Below are 19,645 nucleotides of genomic sequence, written 5' to 3'. Positions count from 1 at the left end.
CACGTATTGGTATGAAATTTTGTTCTCTTATACACTTTGTTTTTCTCAATTATAAACTATAGTTATTTTGTGCACAGATCTATAAATGTAGATGATATAAAGGGTTGAAAATTATTTGTGTCATGGAATTCTGTAAAATTATGGCCGTTCTATATCTCCCACTGTGAACCACGTATTCGTATGAAATTTGGTTCTCTTATATACTTTGTTTTTCTCAATTATAAACTAAAGTTATTTTGTGCACAGATCTATAAATGTAGAAGATATAAAGGGTTGAAAATTATTTGGGTCATGGAATTCTGTAAAATTATGGTCGTTCTATATCTCCCACTGTGAACCACGTATTCATAAGAAATTTGGTTCTCTTATATACTTTGTTTTTCTCAATTATAAACTATAGTTATTTTGTGCACAGATCTATAAATGTAGAAGATATAAAAGGTTGAAAATTATTTGGGTCATGGAATTCTGTAAAATTATGGCCGTTCTATATCTCCCACTGTGAACCACGTATTCGTATGAAATTTAGTTCTCTTATATACTTTGTTTTTCTCAATTATAAACTAAAGTTATTTTGTGCACAGATCTATAAATGTAAAAGATATAAAGGGTTGAAAATTATTTGGGTCATGGAATTCTGTAAAATTATGGCCGTTCTATATCTCCCACTGTGAACCACGTATTCGTATGAAATTTTGTTCTCTTATACACTTTGTTTTTCTCAATTATAAACTATAGTTATTTTGTGCACAGATCTATAAATGTAGAAGATATAAAGGGTTGAAAATTATTTGGGTCATGGAATTCTGTAAAATTATGGCCGTTCTATATCTCCCACTGTGAACCACGTATTGATATGGAATTTTTTTCTCTTATACACTTTGTTTTTCTCACTTATAAACTATAGTTATTTTGTGCACAGATCTATAAATGTAGAAGATATTAAGGGTTAAAATTATTTGGGTCATGGAATTCTGTAAAATTATGGCCGTTCTATATCTCCCACTGTGAACCACGTATTCGTATGAAATTTAGTTCTCTTATATACTTTGTTTTTCTCAATTATAAACTAAAGTTATTTTGTGCACAGATCTATAAATGTAAAAGATATAAAGGGTTGAAAATTATTTGGGTCATGGAATTCTGTAAAATTATGGCCGTTCTATATCTCCCACTGTGAACCACGTATTCGTATGAAATTTTGTTCTCTTATACACTTTGTTTTTCTCACTTATAAACTATAGTTATTTTGTGCACAGATCTATAAATGTAGAAGATATTAAGGGTTAAAATTATTTGGGTCATGGAATTCTGTAAAATTATGGCCGTTCTATATCTCCCACTGTGAACCACGTATTCGTATGAAATTTTGTTCTCTTATATACTTTGTTTTTCTCAATTATAAACTAAAGTTATTTTGTGCACAGATCTATAAATGTAGAAGATATAAAGGGTGGAAAATTATTTGGGTCATGGAATTCTGTAAAATTATGGCCGTTCTATATCTCCCACTGTGAACCACGTATTCATAAGAAATTTGGTTCTCTTATACACTTTGTTTTTCTCAATTATAAACTATAGTTATTTTGTGCACAGATCTATAAATGTAGAAGATATAAAAGGTTGAAAATTATTTGGGTCATGGAATTCTGTAAAATTATGGCCGTTCTATATGTCCCACTGTGAACCACGTATTGGTATGAAATTTTGTTCTCTGATACACTTTGTTTTACTCAATTATAAACTAAAGTTATTTTGTGCACAGATCTATAAATGTAGGAGATATAAAGGGTTGAAAATTTTTTGGGTCATGGAATTCTGTAAAATTATGGCCGTTTTATGTCTCCCACTGTGAACCACGTATTCGTATGAAATTTTGTTCTCTTATACACTTTGTTTTTCTCAATTATAAACTATAGTTATTTTGTGGAAAGATCTATAAATGTAGAAGATATAAAGGGTTGAAAATTATTTGGGTCATGGAATTCTGTAAAATTATGGCCGTTCTATATCTCCCACTGTGAACCACGTATTCGTTTGAAATTTTGTTCTCTTATATACTTTGTTTTTCACAATTATAAACTAAAGTTATTTTGTGCACAGATCTATAAATGTAGAAGATATAAAGGGTTGAAAATTATTTGGGTCATGGAATTCTGTAAAATTATGGCCGTTCTATATCTCCCACTGTGAACCACGTATTGGTATGAAATTTTGTTCTCTTATACACTTTGTTTTTCTCAATTATAAACTATAGTTATTTTGTGCAAAGATCTATAAATGTAGAAGATATAAAGGGTTGAAAATTATTTGGGTCATGGAATTCTGTAAAATTATGGCCGTTTTATATCTCCCACTGTGAACCACGTATTCGTATGAAATTTTGTTCTCTTATACACTTCGTTTTTCTCAATTATAAACTATAGTTATTTTGTGCAAAGATCTATAAATGTAGAAGATATAAAGGGTTGAAAATTATTTGGGTCATGGAATTCTGTAAAATTATGGCCGTTCTATATCTCCCACTGTGAACCACGTATTGGTATGAAATTTTGTTCTCTTATACACTTTGTTTTTCTCAATTATAAACTATAGTTATTTTGTGCAAAGATCTATAAATGTAGAAGATATAAAGGGTTGAAAATTATTTGGGTCATGGAATTCTGTAAAATTATGGCCGTTTTATATCTCCCACTGTGAACCACGTATTGGTATGAAATTTTGTTCTCTTATACACTTTGTTTTTCTCAATTATAAACTATAGTTATTTTGTGCAAAGATCTATAAATGTAGAAGATATAAAGGGTTGAAAATTATTTGGGTCATGGAATTCTGTAAAATTATGGCCGTTTTATATCTCCCACTGTGAACCACGTATTCGTATGAAATTTGGTTCTCTTATATACTTTGTTTTTCTCAATTATAAACTAAAGTTATTTTGTGCACAGATTTATAAATGTAGAAGATATAAAGGGTTGAAAATTATTTGGGTCATGGAATTCTGTAAAATTATGGCCGTTTTATATCTCCCACTGTGAACCACGTATTGGTATGAAATTTTGTTCTCTTATACACTTTGTTTTTCTCAATTATAAACTATAGTTATTTTGTGCAAAGATCTATAAATGTAGAAGATATAAAGGGTTGAAAATTATTTGGGTCATGGAATTCTGTAAAATTATGGCCGTTTTATATCTCCCACTGTGAACCACGTATTGGTATGAAATTTTGTTCTCTTATACACTTTGTTTTTCTCAATTATAAACTATAGTTATTTTGTGCAAAGATCTATAAATGTAGAAGATATAAAGGGTTGAAAATTATTTGGGTCATGGAATTCTGTAAAATTATGGCCGTTTTATATCTCCCACTGTGAACCACGTATTGGTATGAAATTTTGTTCTCTTGTACACTTTGTTTTTCTCAATTATAAACTATAGTTATTTCGTGCACTGATCTATAAATGTAGATGATATAAAGGGTTGAAAATTATTTGGGTCATGGAATTCTGTAAAATTATGGCCGTTCTATATCTCCCACTGTGAACCACGTATTCGTATGAAATTTGGTTCTCTTATACACTTTGTTTTTCTCAATTATAAACTATAGTTATTTTGTGCACTGATCTATAAATGTAGTAGATATAAAGGGTTGAAAATTGTTTGGGTCATGAAATTCTGTAAAATTATGGCCGTTCTATATCTCCCTCTGTGAACCACGTATTCGTATGAAATTTTGTGCTCTTATATACTTTGTTTTTCTCAATTATAAACTAAAGTTATTTTGTGCACAGATCTATAAATGTAGAAGATATAAAGGGTTGAAAATTATTTGGGTCATGGAATTATGTAAAATTATGGCCGTTCTATATCTTCCACTGTGAACCACGTATTCGTATGAAATTTGGTTCTCTTATACACTTTGTTTTTCTCAATTATAAACTAAAGTTATTTTGTGCACAGATTTATAAATGTAGAAGATATAAAGGGTTGAAAATTATTTGGGTCATGGAATTCTGTAAAATTATGGCCGTTCTATATCTCCCACTGTGAACCACGTATTCATAAGAAATTTGGTTCTCTTATATACTTTGTTTTTCTCAATTATAAACTATAGTTATTTTGTGCACAGATCTATAAATGTAGAAGATATAAAAGGTTGAAAATTATTTGGGTCATGGAATTCTGTAAAATTATGGCCGTTCTATATCTCCCACTGTGAACCACGTATTGGTATGAAATTTTGTTCTCTTATACACTTTGTTTTTCTCAATTATAAACTATAGTTATTTTGTGCAAAGATCTATAAATGTAGAAGATATAAAGGGTTGAAAATTATTTGGGTCATGGAATTCTGTAAAATTATGGCCGTTTTATATCTCCCACTGTGAACCACGTATTCGTATGAAATTTTGTTCTCTTATACACTTTGTTTTTTTCAATTATAAACTATAGTTATTTTGTGCAGAGATCTATAAATGTAGAAGATATAAAGGGTTGAAAATTATTTGGGTCATGGAATTCTGTAAAATTAGGGCCGTTCTATATCTCCCACTGTGAACCACGTATTGGTATGAAATTTTGTTCTCTTATACACTTTGTTTTTCTCAATTATAAACTATAGTTATTTTGTGCAAAGATCTATAAATGTAGAAGATATAAAGGGTTGAAAATTATTTGGGTCATGGAATTCTGTAAAATTATGGCCGTTTTATATCTCCCACTGTGAACCACGTATTGGTATGAAATTTTGTTCTCTTATACACTTTGTTTTTCTCAATTATAAACTATAGTTATTTTGTGCAAAGATCTATAAATGTAGAAGATATAAAGGGTTGAAAATTATTTGGGTCATGGAATTCTGTAAAATTATGGCCGTTTTATATCTCCCACTGTGAACCACGTATTGGTATGAAATTTTGTTCTCTTGTACACTTTGTTTTTCTCAATTATAAACTATAGTTATTTTGTGCACAGATCTATAAATGTAGATGATATAAAGGGTTGAAAATTATTTGGGTCATGGAATTCTGTAAAATTATGGCCGTTCTATATCTCCCACTGTGAACCACGTATTCGTATGAAATTTGGTTCTCTTATACACTTTGTTTTTCTCAATTATAAACTATAGTTATTTTGTGCACTGATCTATAAATGTAGTAGATATAAAGGGTTGAAAATTGTTTGGGTCATGAAATTCTGTAAAATTATGGCCGTTCTATATCTCCCTCTGTGAACCACGTATTCGTATGAAATTTTGTGCTCTTATATACTTTGTTTTTCTCAATTATAAACTAAAGTTATTTTGTGCACAGATCTATAAATGTAGAAGATATAAAGGGTTGAAAATTATTTGGGTCATGGAATTATGTAAAATTATGGCCGTTCTATATCTTCCACTGTGAACCACGTATTCGTATGAAATTTGGTTCTCTTATACACTTTGTTTTTCTCAATTATAAACTATAGTTGTTTTGTGCACTGATCTATAAATGTAGTAGATATAATGGGTTGAAAATTGTTTGGGTCATGAAATTCTGTAAAATTATGGCCGTTCTATATCTCCCTCTGTGAACCACGTATTCGTATGAAATTTTGTGCTCTTATATACTTTGTTTTTCTCAATTATAAACTATAGTTATTTTGTGCACAGATCTATAAATGTAGAAGATATAAAGGGTTGAAAATTTTTTGGGTCATGAAATTCTGTAAAATTATGGCCGTTCCAACTGGTGTTCCGCGAATATGGTCCAAGTGTTCCGAGAAATTTAAATTTTAAATGTATTGAAATTTAGAAACTTAGGAAAGATACGAAAACAAAAAATTATTCTTTTTTTTTTAATTTGAATTTAATTTTAAGTTCTTGCTAAATACCGAATTTCAAATTATTAAATGTTAGTGTTCCGCGAGAAAGATATATACATATAATTGTGTTCCGCGTCTATGAAAAGGTTAAGGACCACTGCTCTAACAACTAAATCGGACACGAAGTGCATTACCTGGTCGGTGCAAAAGATTAAGTATGTAAAGGGAGCATTAACTTTGGTGACTAGGAATTGAATGCAATATTAGGGCAATTTATGTTCGAAGTGATTGCCTAACAGTTTTACCTTTGTTCGTTTATCAGTCTATATAATTAAGTAACGTCAATTCATTTTCAGTTCGTCTGTGAGTCGAGTATGAGGATTACGTTCTTAGTATCCTGATCTGAAGGGCTGTTATTAGGCGAATAAGACTAAATAATATTTTTGAATCAATCAAAATAATAATGAAAATAAAATAAATAATTATAACCGTTAGAAAAAGGTTACACAATTAAATATGCCAGCTGATTCAAAAGAAGCCAACAACTACTGTTTAATGAATAATATTCACGTCACGTGACTTTATTCTATCCCCTTCACCACATTTTAACTTTTTAATGTGAACACTAATAACACTAGGTGGACTTTTTTTTTTTTTTTAATTTTCAATACGATTCATTGTGTACGCCTATTAGACGTTTTTAGTGAAGCTGGTCACGTGATTGTTCCCGCTGCACGTAGTGATGTCATCTTTGTTTTGTTGTTGTTTTAAATGAACCCATTTAAAATGTTGGCGTCCAAAAAAAACGATTCGAATGAGATCCGCTGTTTTTTTCTCCTATATCATACTCACATACAAAGAGGCCGTAGGCACAATCAGAATATAATATGCATAGAGACAAGTTACACAAAGAATGTGACCTGTAATAACAAAAAAAAAATATCTATTTTTACAATGCCTGAGCATTGTGCATAATAAAATTCGAATCATTGCTTTACAATATTATTTTTTATATTATTACTTTCAATTCAACTGAACGATGATTTATTGCCAATAGCACGCAGTGATTTTTGATCAGATTCTGGGAGTTCAGTTAGAGGTACAGGTGGATTTATGATTTCTGGGAATGACTTTTATTACTATGTCATTAAAATAACTCAGGTGAGGGCAATGAACTCTCCAACTAGGAGATAATAAAACCGAAGTAGTTGCAATAAATTTACTTTGTGTAAATAAGTGTAATAAATCAAGTGTAAATGGTGATAAAATAAAAAAAAAAAAATTATAAAGTCGGATAAAAATCAAAGAAATCGGTAAAAGAATGATTGATTTCTCTAATAAAGATCAATATGAATAAATCAGTCCGAGAATTGATGCATGAACTTTCTGCCTGGACGTTAAAGCAGAACATTTTAATTTAATGAAAATATTTTGGGTAGGCAAGGCGCCTCCGTAGCCGAGCGGTTAAGATACTAGACCCGCAATGCTAAGATGTATTGTTGGTTTAGTGGGTTCGATTCCCGGTCTCTAGGTCTTGGATTTTATTTAATGGTTAATATGAGAAATTTATAGTAAAGGTAGGCGGTTATGGGCTAGACCCGCAATGCTAAGATGAATTGTTGGTTTAGTGGGTTCGATTCCACGGTCTCTAGGCCTTGGATTTTATTTAATGTTTAATATGAGAACTTTATAGTAAAGTATGTTTGCTAGTCGCCTCCGTCCACGACACCTAATTTGGTAATTGGACGTAAAGCCCGCCTGAAAAAAATAGGCACTTTACTTTATATAGGGTAGGCCCAGCCCTGAAGTATAATGGCAAATAAATCTATGCCACTTATTATTTTTATAATTAATGGAATTCAGTCTTAAAATATTTTGAAGATTATATTAATCACAGAATTCTCTCTGATTTCTATAAGGCCACACATATTTTTAATATGTATATAATTGACCAATATTTTGGAATTCAATTGTATGTTGGCCAACCTGACGCTATCATTTTAAACCCTGCAAATCTCTCGGTAAATCTCCATCATTGTAACTTGAAACAGTTCATCCCTATAATCCCTAGGACAGGGCAAAGGAATTATAAATGTCTTGGGTATCTAGACAAATATAGGATATAGAAATTTCATTTTCTGTAGATTAACCAAAATTGTAATTAATTATTAATTATATTTTTTTAAAAATTTAATAATAAAAAGTGGAGTTTAAATCAATAACACTCAAGATGGCGAAAAAGTATAGAAAATATTTAATATTTACAAGTAAGTTCTATTTTATTCGAAATGAATAATGTAAGAGATGATATTTAGACAGCGCCAGATGTTCACTGGATGTAATCAAACATTTATGAGAAATTAGTTTCTGGTGCGAACACCAGAGAGGAACATTAACAATGTATCAGCTGTTTACTTATCAAAACACAGCTGATAAAAACCAACTCCTGAATTGTTTCATAGTAAGGAAAAATTCTTCTGACGATGGAATCATACAACTTTTTTTTATCATTGTTTTCTTACTTTTACCTCTTTGAGAAAATAAAAAGTAATTGCCTATTTTTTCAGGCGGGCTTTACGTCCAACTACCAATTAGGTGTCATGGACGGAGGCGACTAGCAAACTTACTTTACTGTGAATTTCTTTTATTAACCATTAAATAAAATCCAAGGCTAAGAGACCGGGAGTCGAACCCACTAAACCAACAATACATTTTAGCTTTGCGGGTCTAGTCTCTAAACGTCTAACATACTTCACAATAAATTCGTCATATTAACCATTAAATAAAATCCAAGACCTAGAGACCGGGAATCGAACCCACTAAACCAACAATACATGTTAGCAATGCGGGTCAAGTATCTTAACCGCTCGGCTATCGTGACGCCTTTGAGAAAATATTGTAATCATGCAAATTATTTATTTTGAATTTAACTATTCAGGTAAACATTGAGATTTTTTCCTCTTTGAATTGCAGAGCTGAAAGGGCTTAATTCAAAGAGGACTATCTTTAGGGAATAGGCCTTTAAGGATGCTGTGGGATAACAATTGTTAGGTGGGTTACCAAAATTATTTTACATCTTATCTTTAAGTAACAAAATTAAATCTTAATTTCAATAAATGAGCTTTGATCAAAAACACGAAGGATTTTATCTGGCAAGTTAAGACGTTTCTCCTGAATGTCCACAACTCCTTTGTAGTTCTGCAGTTTACTTCACTATCGGCGCCACTTACACAGCATGAATAGTAATCTGCAGTGCGTGCACTTTTAGATCATAAAATAACGCCTACATTGGTGCATAATTTGTGTGGGTAGAACAACTATTCACTTCTTGATAATTTAAATGCAGAAAGATGCAACAAATTAATTCACACGCACACACGGCCGTTATTTTAAATACAATCTTATCAAAGTTAACTATGCATACTTTACTATTTCTGCAAACATATTATGCAACGTGATGAAAAGAATAGTTTTGTTTCTTAAAAAAATGCATCTAAGATATATAATAAAATTGCAATTAAGTTTCTTCGATTAATTCTAATTAGTGTTTACTAAACTATTTTTGCGAATTCTCAAAATTTCCTTCCGTCAAATTGAATTGTAGCGTACATTATAGTTGCAGTTTCGAATTCTTCGTGATCATTGTCTGTTTTGTAGGAAGAAATGAAGTAATCGCCTATTTTTTTCAGGCGGGGCTTAAACGTCCAACTACCAATTAGATGTCGAGGATGGAGGTGGAAACACATACTTTACTATTAATATTTTTACAAACAAATAAAAAATACCCAGACGCGGGATTCGAACCTGGGATCTCCTGCGTACAAATCCACTACACCAGCACTCGCCCCTTCATTGCCTATTTTTACTGCTGTGAGAATTTTATTAGTATGCGTTCAGTTATCCCTTTAAAAAAAGGGGAAGGAATCGGCCATTTTTCTCTTGGTCCCTGCGGCCATTCCAGGGCAACAACACGAACTAGCCATGACAAATCTCATTCTCGCATAATCTAGTTAGGGTCTGTGACTTGCGCAGAAGAAGTGATGGTTCACGGGTGACTGTGCTAAGACACCTTTGCACCCTCGGAACAAAATAGATCCTTCCAGACTGATGGAACTATCAAGAGTTTCTGACTTCAGCCGGAGGATATACTCACTTAAGTTACAGCCCCAAGGTGAGGATATTGTAATTTCCCTTTCTTTCTGGAGCTGACTGTGCTAAGACACCTACGCACCCTCGGAACAAAGTAGAACCTTCCAGGACTACTGGACCAACGAAGAGTTTTTGACTTCAGCTTAACAAGACAGCGCCGGAGGATACAGGCCCCAAGGTAGGACATCGTAATTTACCGGCTCCCCTTTCTTTCTGGAGCTTCTGTAAAGAGACAACCTGGGTAGTTACCAGATGCAGAAGCGGGATATATTCTCCCTGAGCGCCATTAGAGGCTGGGTGTTTGGTACCAGGGAGTGGTTTTCTCGATCTATCGTCCGGGATTTTCCTGCAACTAAAGATATATATACCTGTATGCCTGTATTATTTACATTCCTTTTTGGTTCACAAATAAATATTCGTAAGAAATTAAGCTGATAAGGACTTAATTTTACCAAAATCAGTTCGCTGACTTAGTAACTTAGTGACTTAGCACTCTCAGGGCGAGAAGAAAGAAGGAAAGACAATGTGTTATCAGATTCATCCCCACTTTCAAGCAGATTGTGGAATTTTCTCTCTATTTTCTGGGATAAAAGTTGCTTTTCTCTCTCTAAGCAGGAAAATATAAAAAAAATTTTTGCACTTCAAGAGGTTGTGATATCATATCAAAGTAGCACTGGCTTTTCTTTCCACTAGATTTTGTAATATTTTAGTTTTTCTTTCTTATATATATATATATACACACACACACACACACACACACACACACACACACACACATGAGCGCATATTTATTGGAAAAGCGTGCAACTTTCTTCTCTCACTTTTCATAAACGGGAAAATAGCTGGCTGTGTATAGCTAAGTGTATGGTTGGAAAAGTTCACTTCATAATACGCTGCTGTTGGCTGTGAGACAGGAAACAGAGCGGAAAAATCTATCTTATCTCAGAGACTTGCTTTAAAGAAAAGAAGTTTTTCCCTTAGTATTCTACAAGTTAACTCACGTCCTGTTGACATGACACTCTCAGTGGTGACCAAGGAAAATCAGTGGGTTGCTTTCTGTCTCGCTTTCTTGATCTTTGAAGTGAGCATTCACTTCCTCACAATCACGACAAAGAATTTATTCCATTCGCGCAGATTTTCCTGCTTTGCATTTTAACCGGATGTATTGGCAAAAAAAAAAAAAAAAGGTTCAAATTTGATATTTCCGCTAGGCGCCATCAGATAGGATGCCACGGTAAGTCGCTGGTCCAAAATTAGTGAACCGGAAGTACGATATGTGGCTATTGAATAACGAGACTGATGACATGACACAAGAACTATGCATGCGCCAAATCCTAACTATCCGACAGCTGTGCAGTAAAGCCTTCTCTTTCGATTGCAGCGTCTCACGAGTTTTTGTAGAGAAATCAGTCTGACCGGAACCGTCGTTTGTATTTAAGAGGTGTTAGTTTCCGTTTTGCCGAAAACATGATACTACACATGTACTAGAGCAACGAATTGTCGTGAAATCTCACATCAAAACTTGGGTAAAAACCGCTACTGAAACTTGATCTTTTATTAAAAGAAGTTTATGGCGATGAATGTTGTATCACGTGCGCGAGTTTTTGAGAGGTTCAAGCGTATCCAAGATGGCCGAGAAGACGTCGGAGATGATGACCGCCTGGGTCGCCCTTACACGTCCAAAACCGATGAAAATATCGATTATAATTAATCAACATTACTATCGTGAGGTGCTTGCTCAACTCCGTGAAAGAGTAAGGGAAAATAACGACCCGATTTGTGAAAGAACAAGTCATGGGTTTCTCTCCATCAAGACAACGCGCTGGCTCACACTGCATTGTCTTTCAAGACGACGTTTCTAGCCAAGTACAACATCCCAGTTTTAGGCCATCCGCCTTATTCGCCTGACCTGACCCCATACGACTTTTATCTGTTCCCCAAAGTCAAATCTTCCATAAAAGGAACACGATTTCAGTACGTTGAAGCTGGGAAAGAAGAAGCTGCACGCGTCCTTGCAGGAGCTCACAGAAAAAGACTTCCAGCACTGTTTCAGAACAATGGTAAATTCGTATGGAGCGTTGTAGGGATAGGGGAGGGGTGTATATTGAAGGTGATAATAACTAAATATGTTTAAATTTAAGATAAAATGTTTTACAGCATCAGTCTCGTTATTTAATAGCCACACTCCGTATACTCTTTTGAAATTTTCTCGGACCCATTATTACACAATATTTTATTCATTATTATTATTTTTTTTAAACGTAAACATAAAAAACTTTGTATTTAAAGGAGTAACAGCAATACTGAGCAAATTAACTTTTTTAATTAACCTAAACTAAGCGGAAATAAAGCGGAGCAAAAAATTAATTATTTTCGACGTCCCTATTCAGCAGCACCTTCCGGCCAAAGTGATGAAAAGTAATTAAAATCCATTTAACTATCGATAGGGTACATATCGATTAATTTTCTCATATATTACAATCGAATAAATATTCTGATTAATTAATTAAGAAAATTAAAAATAAACACACACCTGTCATTTTCACGGGCGGCATCGAGAATCTATATTTTTTGTCAAAGATTTTCCGATGACTTTTTGAAGCAAATTCTGATTTTCCAATCTGAAAGCAAAAAAATAAATAAATAAAGTAAAATTAGTTTTTTAATTGATGATAACAAAAAAAAAAAAAACAAAACATTTTATTGGTAAATGTGTTTGGGGGGCGGGGCCATTGATATTTTCATTGGTTAAGGCTAATTGTTAGGAACTAAAAATCTCTTAATGGAACTTTTTCAGACAGGTTTTGCCAAAAAGTTATCGTAGAATGACATTTTGATTTTTAATTCATGTTCGCTGATATTTGAGGGCTCTTTTTAACAAAACATTTATTCATAATCATAAGGAACGTACAACATGCTGATCTGAGCTAAAAAAATATCTAAACTGGAGCCCAGGTTTCCAGAACTTCCAGGTCCTCAATCTTCAACTATCCTCCAAGAGGTAGTATATCCTTCTCCTACATTCACATACTTCGCAGGCTTTCTGTGGAAATCAAGGGCGTTTCCAAGCTTGTGTTGGTCAGAATAGGCTACTCTACTACTAACAAAAAACCTGGATATCTCAAAGTCTTCTTTTGCGACCAGCAAGGGACTTCATCTTTCTTAAGCAGTAAAGGGTGAAAGTAAAGACACAGTGGAGTAATCTGTTAGTGCCTCCAAGTGAAAATGCATCACTCTAAGATTTCTGACAGTAGAGAATAAAATAGATTTATTAAGGAGATAAGAAGGTCACAGTTTTTTAAATATGGAAGCCTAAAATCGACAGCTGTCAACATTTTGTCGGCTTCTCTTTCTTTATCACGCCTCAACTTCACTTGTGATGTACGGTAATCAAGTAATAGAACGAAGTAAGCCCATGTGAGAACTTTCACAACAGAAGGGCCCCACCAGTGGTATCTGAGAGTGATAGAGACACGTTCATCATGATGAGTGCGTGGACCTTTTGAAAGTATCTTGTCTTTCAGCTTCCGTTCTGACCACAATTACTACGCGCCTAATGGAGTTCCACCAAATGTGACAGTGATTGGTTACGATCCAAGGACTTTTATCATAAGTAGCTGTCGGTGGTTGTTTGAAATTTTATTTTAGAATAATGCTTACTTGATTACGGTTTACTTTCGATACCTTTTCTTTTAGATTGTGATTACGGCATCAATTCAATATAACCTTGAATAGTACGATCAGCTGTTTCATCTTGAAAGAAGTAAAGGAATTCTTCGTAAAGAAGAGGAGGTTATTCTGCGGTAGCAATTGCGGTAAGGCTATGTGATTTGATTAGGAAAGTGTTTCTCAATCGTTTTATATCTCTGCTTCTTGTTTATAATGAATTTTTATTGCTCCCTCCATGAACGTTACTAGGATATGCACTAGGATAAAATAATGCCTATTTTTTATTCAGACGGGCTTTACGTCCAACGTACTTTACTGTAAATTTCTCATATTAACCATTAAATAAAATCCAAGGCCTCTAGACTAGGAATCAAACCCACTAAACCAACAATACATCTTAGCTTTGCGGGTCTAGCCTATAACCGCTCGGCTATCGTGGCGACTAGGTTAAATTGATTCCTGTTGATATTTTTTAAAAAAAGTTTTATTCATTTTCATTTTTGAAGGAATGATCGTATGCAAAATATTAATAATGCAACAGCGGCTGGAATTCAACCACCACAAACTTCCAATATTCCATTTGACTGGATGACAGATTACCACAGAACTGTGGCTTCTATATACGAGTATATTAATGCAATGATACGAATATAATTTGGCTGAATAGTTTGCATAGAGTGTGGTCAGGTTAAGGGTCGATTTTAGTGGCTTAATGCAATTGTGTTTATTAGGTCATTCAATATTCATAGCCAGTTAGTTCGTATGCGCGCCACTAACGAAGCTAAAACATTCAAACTTAATCGTAGTCCCTCCAGAGAGTAGACTAAAGTACCCAATTGCTGTACAGCATACCACTTATTTGTCCGAAATTGTGGACGTGAGTTGACGTCTAAGTGCAACCCCAGGTATCGTACATACCGGATGGAGGAGAGTTGGTTGCAGGAAATGGGACCAACTACAGCTATCCTTAAAGTAAAGGAAATAAAGATGCTTTTCTTTTTATTCTCTATAATATTTTAACAATTTATTCCGGAAAATTTATTTAAAAATGGGGTTCTCTCAGACGCCCCCCCCCCCCATACAAAAGACTTGTTTGTAGTGAACTTATGATATTTAAGTAAATTTCCAATCGGATGAAAATAACCAATGAGAAACTGGCTTTGAGAAAATCATGTGAATTTCAAAACGGATTTTCACTTAGAATTTCCATCAGTTTTGTAACAATATTTCCCAAGTAAATATCGCCCCCAATAAACTGTATTTATAAGTTTAAATTTGGGCAGAGCTTGATTATAATGTAACTTGTTTTCTTAAAGTGTTTGGAAAATTTCAAACTTGGTTCCACGAATTAAATCTCATTTCTTTTCAAGATGAAACTATCAAGATATCACCCCTCCAATGGTGCCAACTTATTGTAGCCAATCATCAGCCTGATATTTAACCAATCCCAGATGGTGTCAAATCTACACTGCTTATTATCTGGTGGCTCTAAAGAAGTCGCTGGACCAGTCTTAAATAATGTTTAAAATCTTAAAAAAATATAAAAAAAATTAAAAATTGTGTTACAAAATACTTGGTTTATAAAGGACGACTGGTTGGCATCCTCGGTAATGAGTTTTACATGTTTATGTTGAAGAAATTCTTTTTAATGCACTACAGCATAAAATTAGCATAATTTATTATCATCTTCGCTTTAGTAATTTTATATATATATTTATTTTTATATCTTTCTTGCAATTACAGCTTATTCAGCAATAACTGAAAGAGGTCTCTGCATTATCCAGTGCTATAACAATAAAAGACCGGATGTCTGTTTTACACGAAACTGTTTTACAAAGTTCATGAACAGTAAATTGACAGTTGACGGAAGGATGATGAATATCTAACAATTTGTATTTATCTCCTTTCCCATTTTTATTTTACGGACAATTTCATACTCATTTCGCCATTTTAATGCAATTGTACACCCTAGCTAAATTTTATCCATGCAGTTCTTTGTATACAAAAATATTATACTGAATTAAAACTGTCATAATCGACAGCTGTACGAGCTGAATTAATTATAATCGATATTTCATCCGTTTTGGACGTGGAAGGGCGACCAGAGGCGGTCATCATCTCCGACATCTTCTCGGCCATCTCAAAAAACTTGTGCACTTGATCGTCATAAACTTCTTTTAATAAAAGATCAAGTTTCAGTAGCGGTTTTACCAAAGTTTTGATGTGAAATTTCACGATAATTTGTTGCTCTACTACATGTGTAGTATATCATGTTTTTTCGGCAAAACGGAAACTAACACCTCTTACCACAAACGACGACGGTTCCGGTCAGACAGATTTCTCTACAAAAACGCGTGAGACGTTGCAATCGAAAGAGAAGGCTTTACGCTACTCAGCTGTCGGTGTACATAGTTCTTCTGTAGCAGCATCAGTCAACGTTATTTAATAGCCACACCTCGTTATGTATTTAGAGTTGAAGGTCAGAAACTGCACGTAAAAACACCCAACTTTGTCAATTTTTTTCTCTTTTTCTATAAAAGATAAAATTCCCAAATTTTCTTTAAAATATAGAGCAAATTGTCCTTTTTAACTGTAATTTTTTTTGGGAACTACCTAAAAATGAGCAAAAACGGCTTTTTCAAAAATTGTTCTTGTTCTTTTTGCAAACAACGTAGCGCCTAAACGCGCTGATCGATTTTCATGAATGAGGTGTCATTCGATTCAGAATTTCATGTAGATGTGCCCTTAAGGGGTCTCGGTGCTGTATATCCTATGGGAGAGGAGTTAGCCTCAAGTATGTGAGGCTCCCTCTTAAAATATTATTACTTAACTCCTTAACAAAAAACTTACACTACAGAAAACTACTTAGAGATCTCCGAGATTGACTCCTAGAACTTTTTTTTGCAATACTCCAAATTTACATTACAAAGACATGCTCGCAGGATTATAAGTTGTATTCCAGAGTAAAGTCCCCAAAAAGTTTTTTAGTAAACGTTTTACAAACTTTACAATTTTGGTAAGGACTAAATATCAACATTGTAGTTATTTTTAGACAATATTTGTGACTTAGAATCTAGAATCTTTTATATTGATTCGTTCAACAGCAAATACGTTACTTAGAATTTACCCCTAAGTACAGCTTATAAGTCTTTGTTATGTATAAAAATTTTTTTATAGGAGCCTAGGAAAATAAGAAAATTATGCTTTAATTGGCTTAGCTGGACCTCTTTGTTTGTGGGAAATCAATGGTGCCCAAAAGAAGATCGTGAAGAACAGCTTGGCTAGCGAACGCTGGTTTTGCTGGAGAAAATATTTAAATAAGACAACGTAAATATAGTAAGAGAACCTGAGGATACCTGAGGAAACCGTGGCATTTCCGGAGGAAAATTCCATTGCGGAAATTGGTTTAGAGCCATAAAAATTTCCCTCTTACAAACGAAAGAGAGGAAGTAAGTATCCTTGCATTACCGACTACACTAGGAGGTGCCCCAAACGTGAGTTCAGTTAATCAAATGGAAAAAACCATCGTAAATTTTCCTGTTTTCCTAAACTTTACTACCCCTTATATATAATTCAGGGTAACCCATATCTCTTTTACTATGGTTTCCATCAAAACCCTGATGCTACTAAATCCTGTAGCGTTCGTTCGTTCCTGCTAGATGCTGCAGCTATTTCCCGCTTCTAGACTTGCGTTGCTGTAGTCGTATAATTTTATGTCAATTTTTCTTTTGGATTACGCCCCACCCCCACCCACATGAAAAAGAAAAAATGGAAAAGGCTTTTCTTACCAACCTGAGTCTTGTGGAAAAATTGCTTAACCTTTTTGCATATAATAAGAATGTTAAATCACGGAGGTTTGGTCAACATTACTTTTCTCGCAACTGGACCAACTTTTAGCCGCCATTATATTTACACAGCTTCTCATGGCAGCTGTGGCAAATCTCTCACATCGCAATGACGTCGAACAGGGAGGCCGTTTTTCTTCACTTCCTGACATGGGCCAAATCAATCCTATCCTGTGATGAATTATGAGGCATACTTTGATTTTTTTTTTACAAGTAGAAGAAAAACCATGCCTTCTTGATAATGTCCAGGATTTCCTACCAATCATTTTTGCAAATAATCCTCCCATTGGTATCCTGGCGTGAGAACATTGTAACAAAAACCTGGAACATTTATTCAGTAAATGATTTTAGGGGAATATTGAGGTGCGATCAATAAATTCTAAGACAAATTTTTGTTTCTTCATACCAACGTTTCGGTAAATATACGTATTACCTTCTTCAGGGTATTGGAGTTTAATGTTAAGCTACGTCATCATAACTAAGACAGTAAAGTTATACTTCCGGTGGACCACTTTTAACATAAAACCTTATTTTGTGGCATCCTTTTTAATTTTTTTTATTTATTTTGTAATTTACAATCTGTATAAATATATACAATTAGTAAATAGGAGGTGAATGAGATGAACTGGTGCGGGAGGAGAGCAGGAGGAGAGAAGCTATCCAGCGGTAGCACTCTCTATGTGAGATAGGGGAATGTGAGGAGGAGAAGGAGAGATTTAGTTCTTCAGAGCTCAAGGAAGTCGCGGGGCCACTGGCGATTCAGTCGGCGAGGAGTATTAGGGATGTCAGAGGAGGCGAGAGACAGTACAAGAGGATTAGAACTAGTCGAAAGAGTAGTATGGAATTTTTGATATTTAGTCTTAGCGAGTTGGTCTATAAAAGGAATGTTGAGGTCGGTGAGAAGAGAAACGTTAGTCACCGTAGAAAGGAGCGTCAGCTATCTGTCGGCAGTAGTTTTGACTAAAATATCTGTACAGTCCGTATGTTTGTAGGTTTGGCTGAACCCCACAGCTCTAGTCCCGTAAGTTCACATAGGTTTGAGAATAGTGTTGTATATTAAACGTTTAGAGTTCTATGGGCAGTAGTCTGTAAAGCGGTTTCGTCATTGCTTGTCTTTTAAGTTTAGAGTGTGGGTTCCACGTGAGTCCCTTGTCTATGTAGAGCCCAAGGTAGCGCACCAGATCTGTACAAGGAAGAGGATTGCTGTTGAAGAGGACAGGTGGACAGGAGCCCCGCCACCGTTGTGGCATTCTGAGGCAAAATTCCAAGAAAATGAAGTTTCTATGATTTTTCTTTTCTTTTTTTTTTGAGTTCCGGTGAAAACACACACACACACAGGAAAATTGGTAAAAACTAATTTTTGCTGATTCCGGGGGGGGGGGGCGATTTCCGTTTGATATTTAAAAATCGAAAATCTGCACGATTTCAAATACTCTTCTCTTTGTAGACTCCAAATTATCCTAAGTACTTGACAACTTCCGCCAATGGTTTGAACATGCGCAACACTGTCTGCAATTTATCGATATAATCTTAATTTATTCATCGTGAATAAATTGACCTTAACTTTATTACAGTTGTAATTATTACCACTACTAGTGCCGCATAGTAATTATACTCGTCTACAAAAAACTTTTTCGCACAGAAATAAGTAATAAAATCTAGAGATGGATACGAAAAGGTTTTTACAGTAAAACATAATTACAAGACACATTTTTTTGTTCAAGGTAATCATGAATATTTAAATATTGCCAAATTCAGTATGATTACTTATTTTAAAGGAAGTTGTATTTCATTTTTTTGAATATATTACCGACATTCTTATTGCATAATCGCGTAAATAATTAAACTTATTCGCTATCAACAAATTCTAGGATGTAAGTAACGATGTTCTTACTTCACACTTGGTAAACGCAAAGTAGCACCTGGATGAAGGTTACCAGCAGTATCCGAAAGGTAGAGCAACTAAAGATCCATTGGGGAAACTGGTTAAGGTTGTAGATTTATGTGTTTTGTAGTCAGTGTACAAAAGTTTAAATAAAATAGTAGGAGCTGTTTTGCGGGGAAAATCTCTCAAAAGACGGGGAAATTCTATTCGGAAAATATGGCACCACTTCCGTTCTGCTGATTGCCTTCAAATTTGGAAATTCAGTCACATATTTTATTCTGAATAATCTTAAC

At 34.0% G+C, this 19,645-nt stretch overlaps 1 protein-coding gene across 2 annotated transcripts in view; it reads right to left on the bottom strand.

Moving 5' to 3' along the window:
• Window positions 1-19,645, bottom strand: part of LOC141448344 (uncharacterized) — a 430,320-nt gene that overhangs the window by 32,835 nt on the left and 377,840 nt on the right. For both annotated transcript variants that reach the window (XM_074116678.1, XM_074116679.1), the window contains exon 2: window positions 12,487-12,574. In XM_074116678.1, the coding sequence (XP_073972779.1) occupies window positions 12,487-12,574 (88 nt within the window). The remainder of the gene's footprint in view (window positions 1-12,486; window positions 12,575-19,645) is intronic.

The sequence above is a fragment of the Rhodnius prolixus genome, unplaced genomic scaffold (assembly GCF_049639745.1).
Source record: "Rhodnius prolixus isolate KJV_2025 unplaced genomic scaffold, Rpr scaffold_19, whole genome shotgun sequence".
Classification (NCBI taxonomy): domain Eukaryota; kingdom Metazoa; phylum Arthropoda; class Insecta; order Hemiptera; family Reduviidae; genus Rhodnius; species Rhodnius prolixus.
This window is presented reverse-complemented; position numbering and strand designations above follow the sequence as displayed.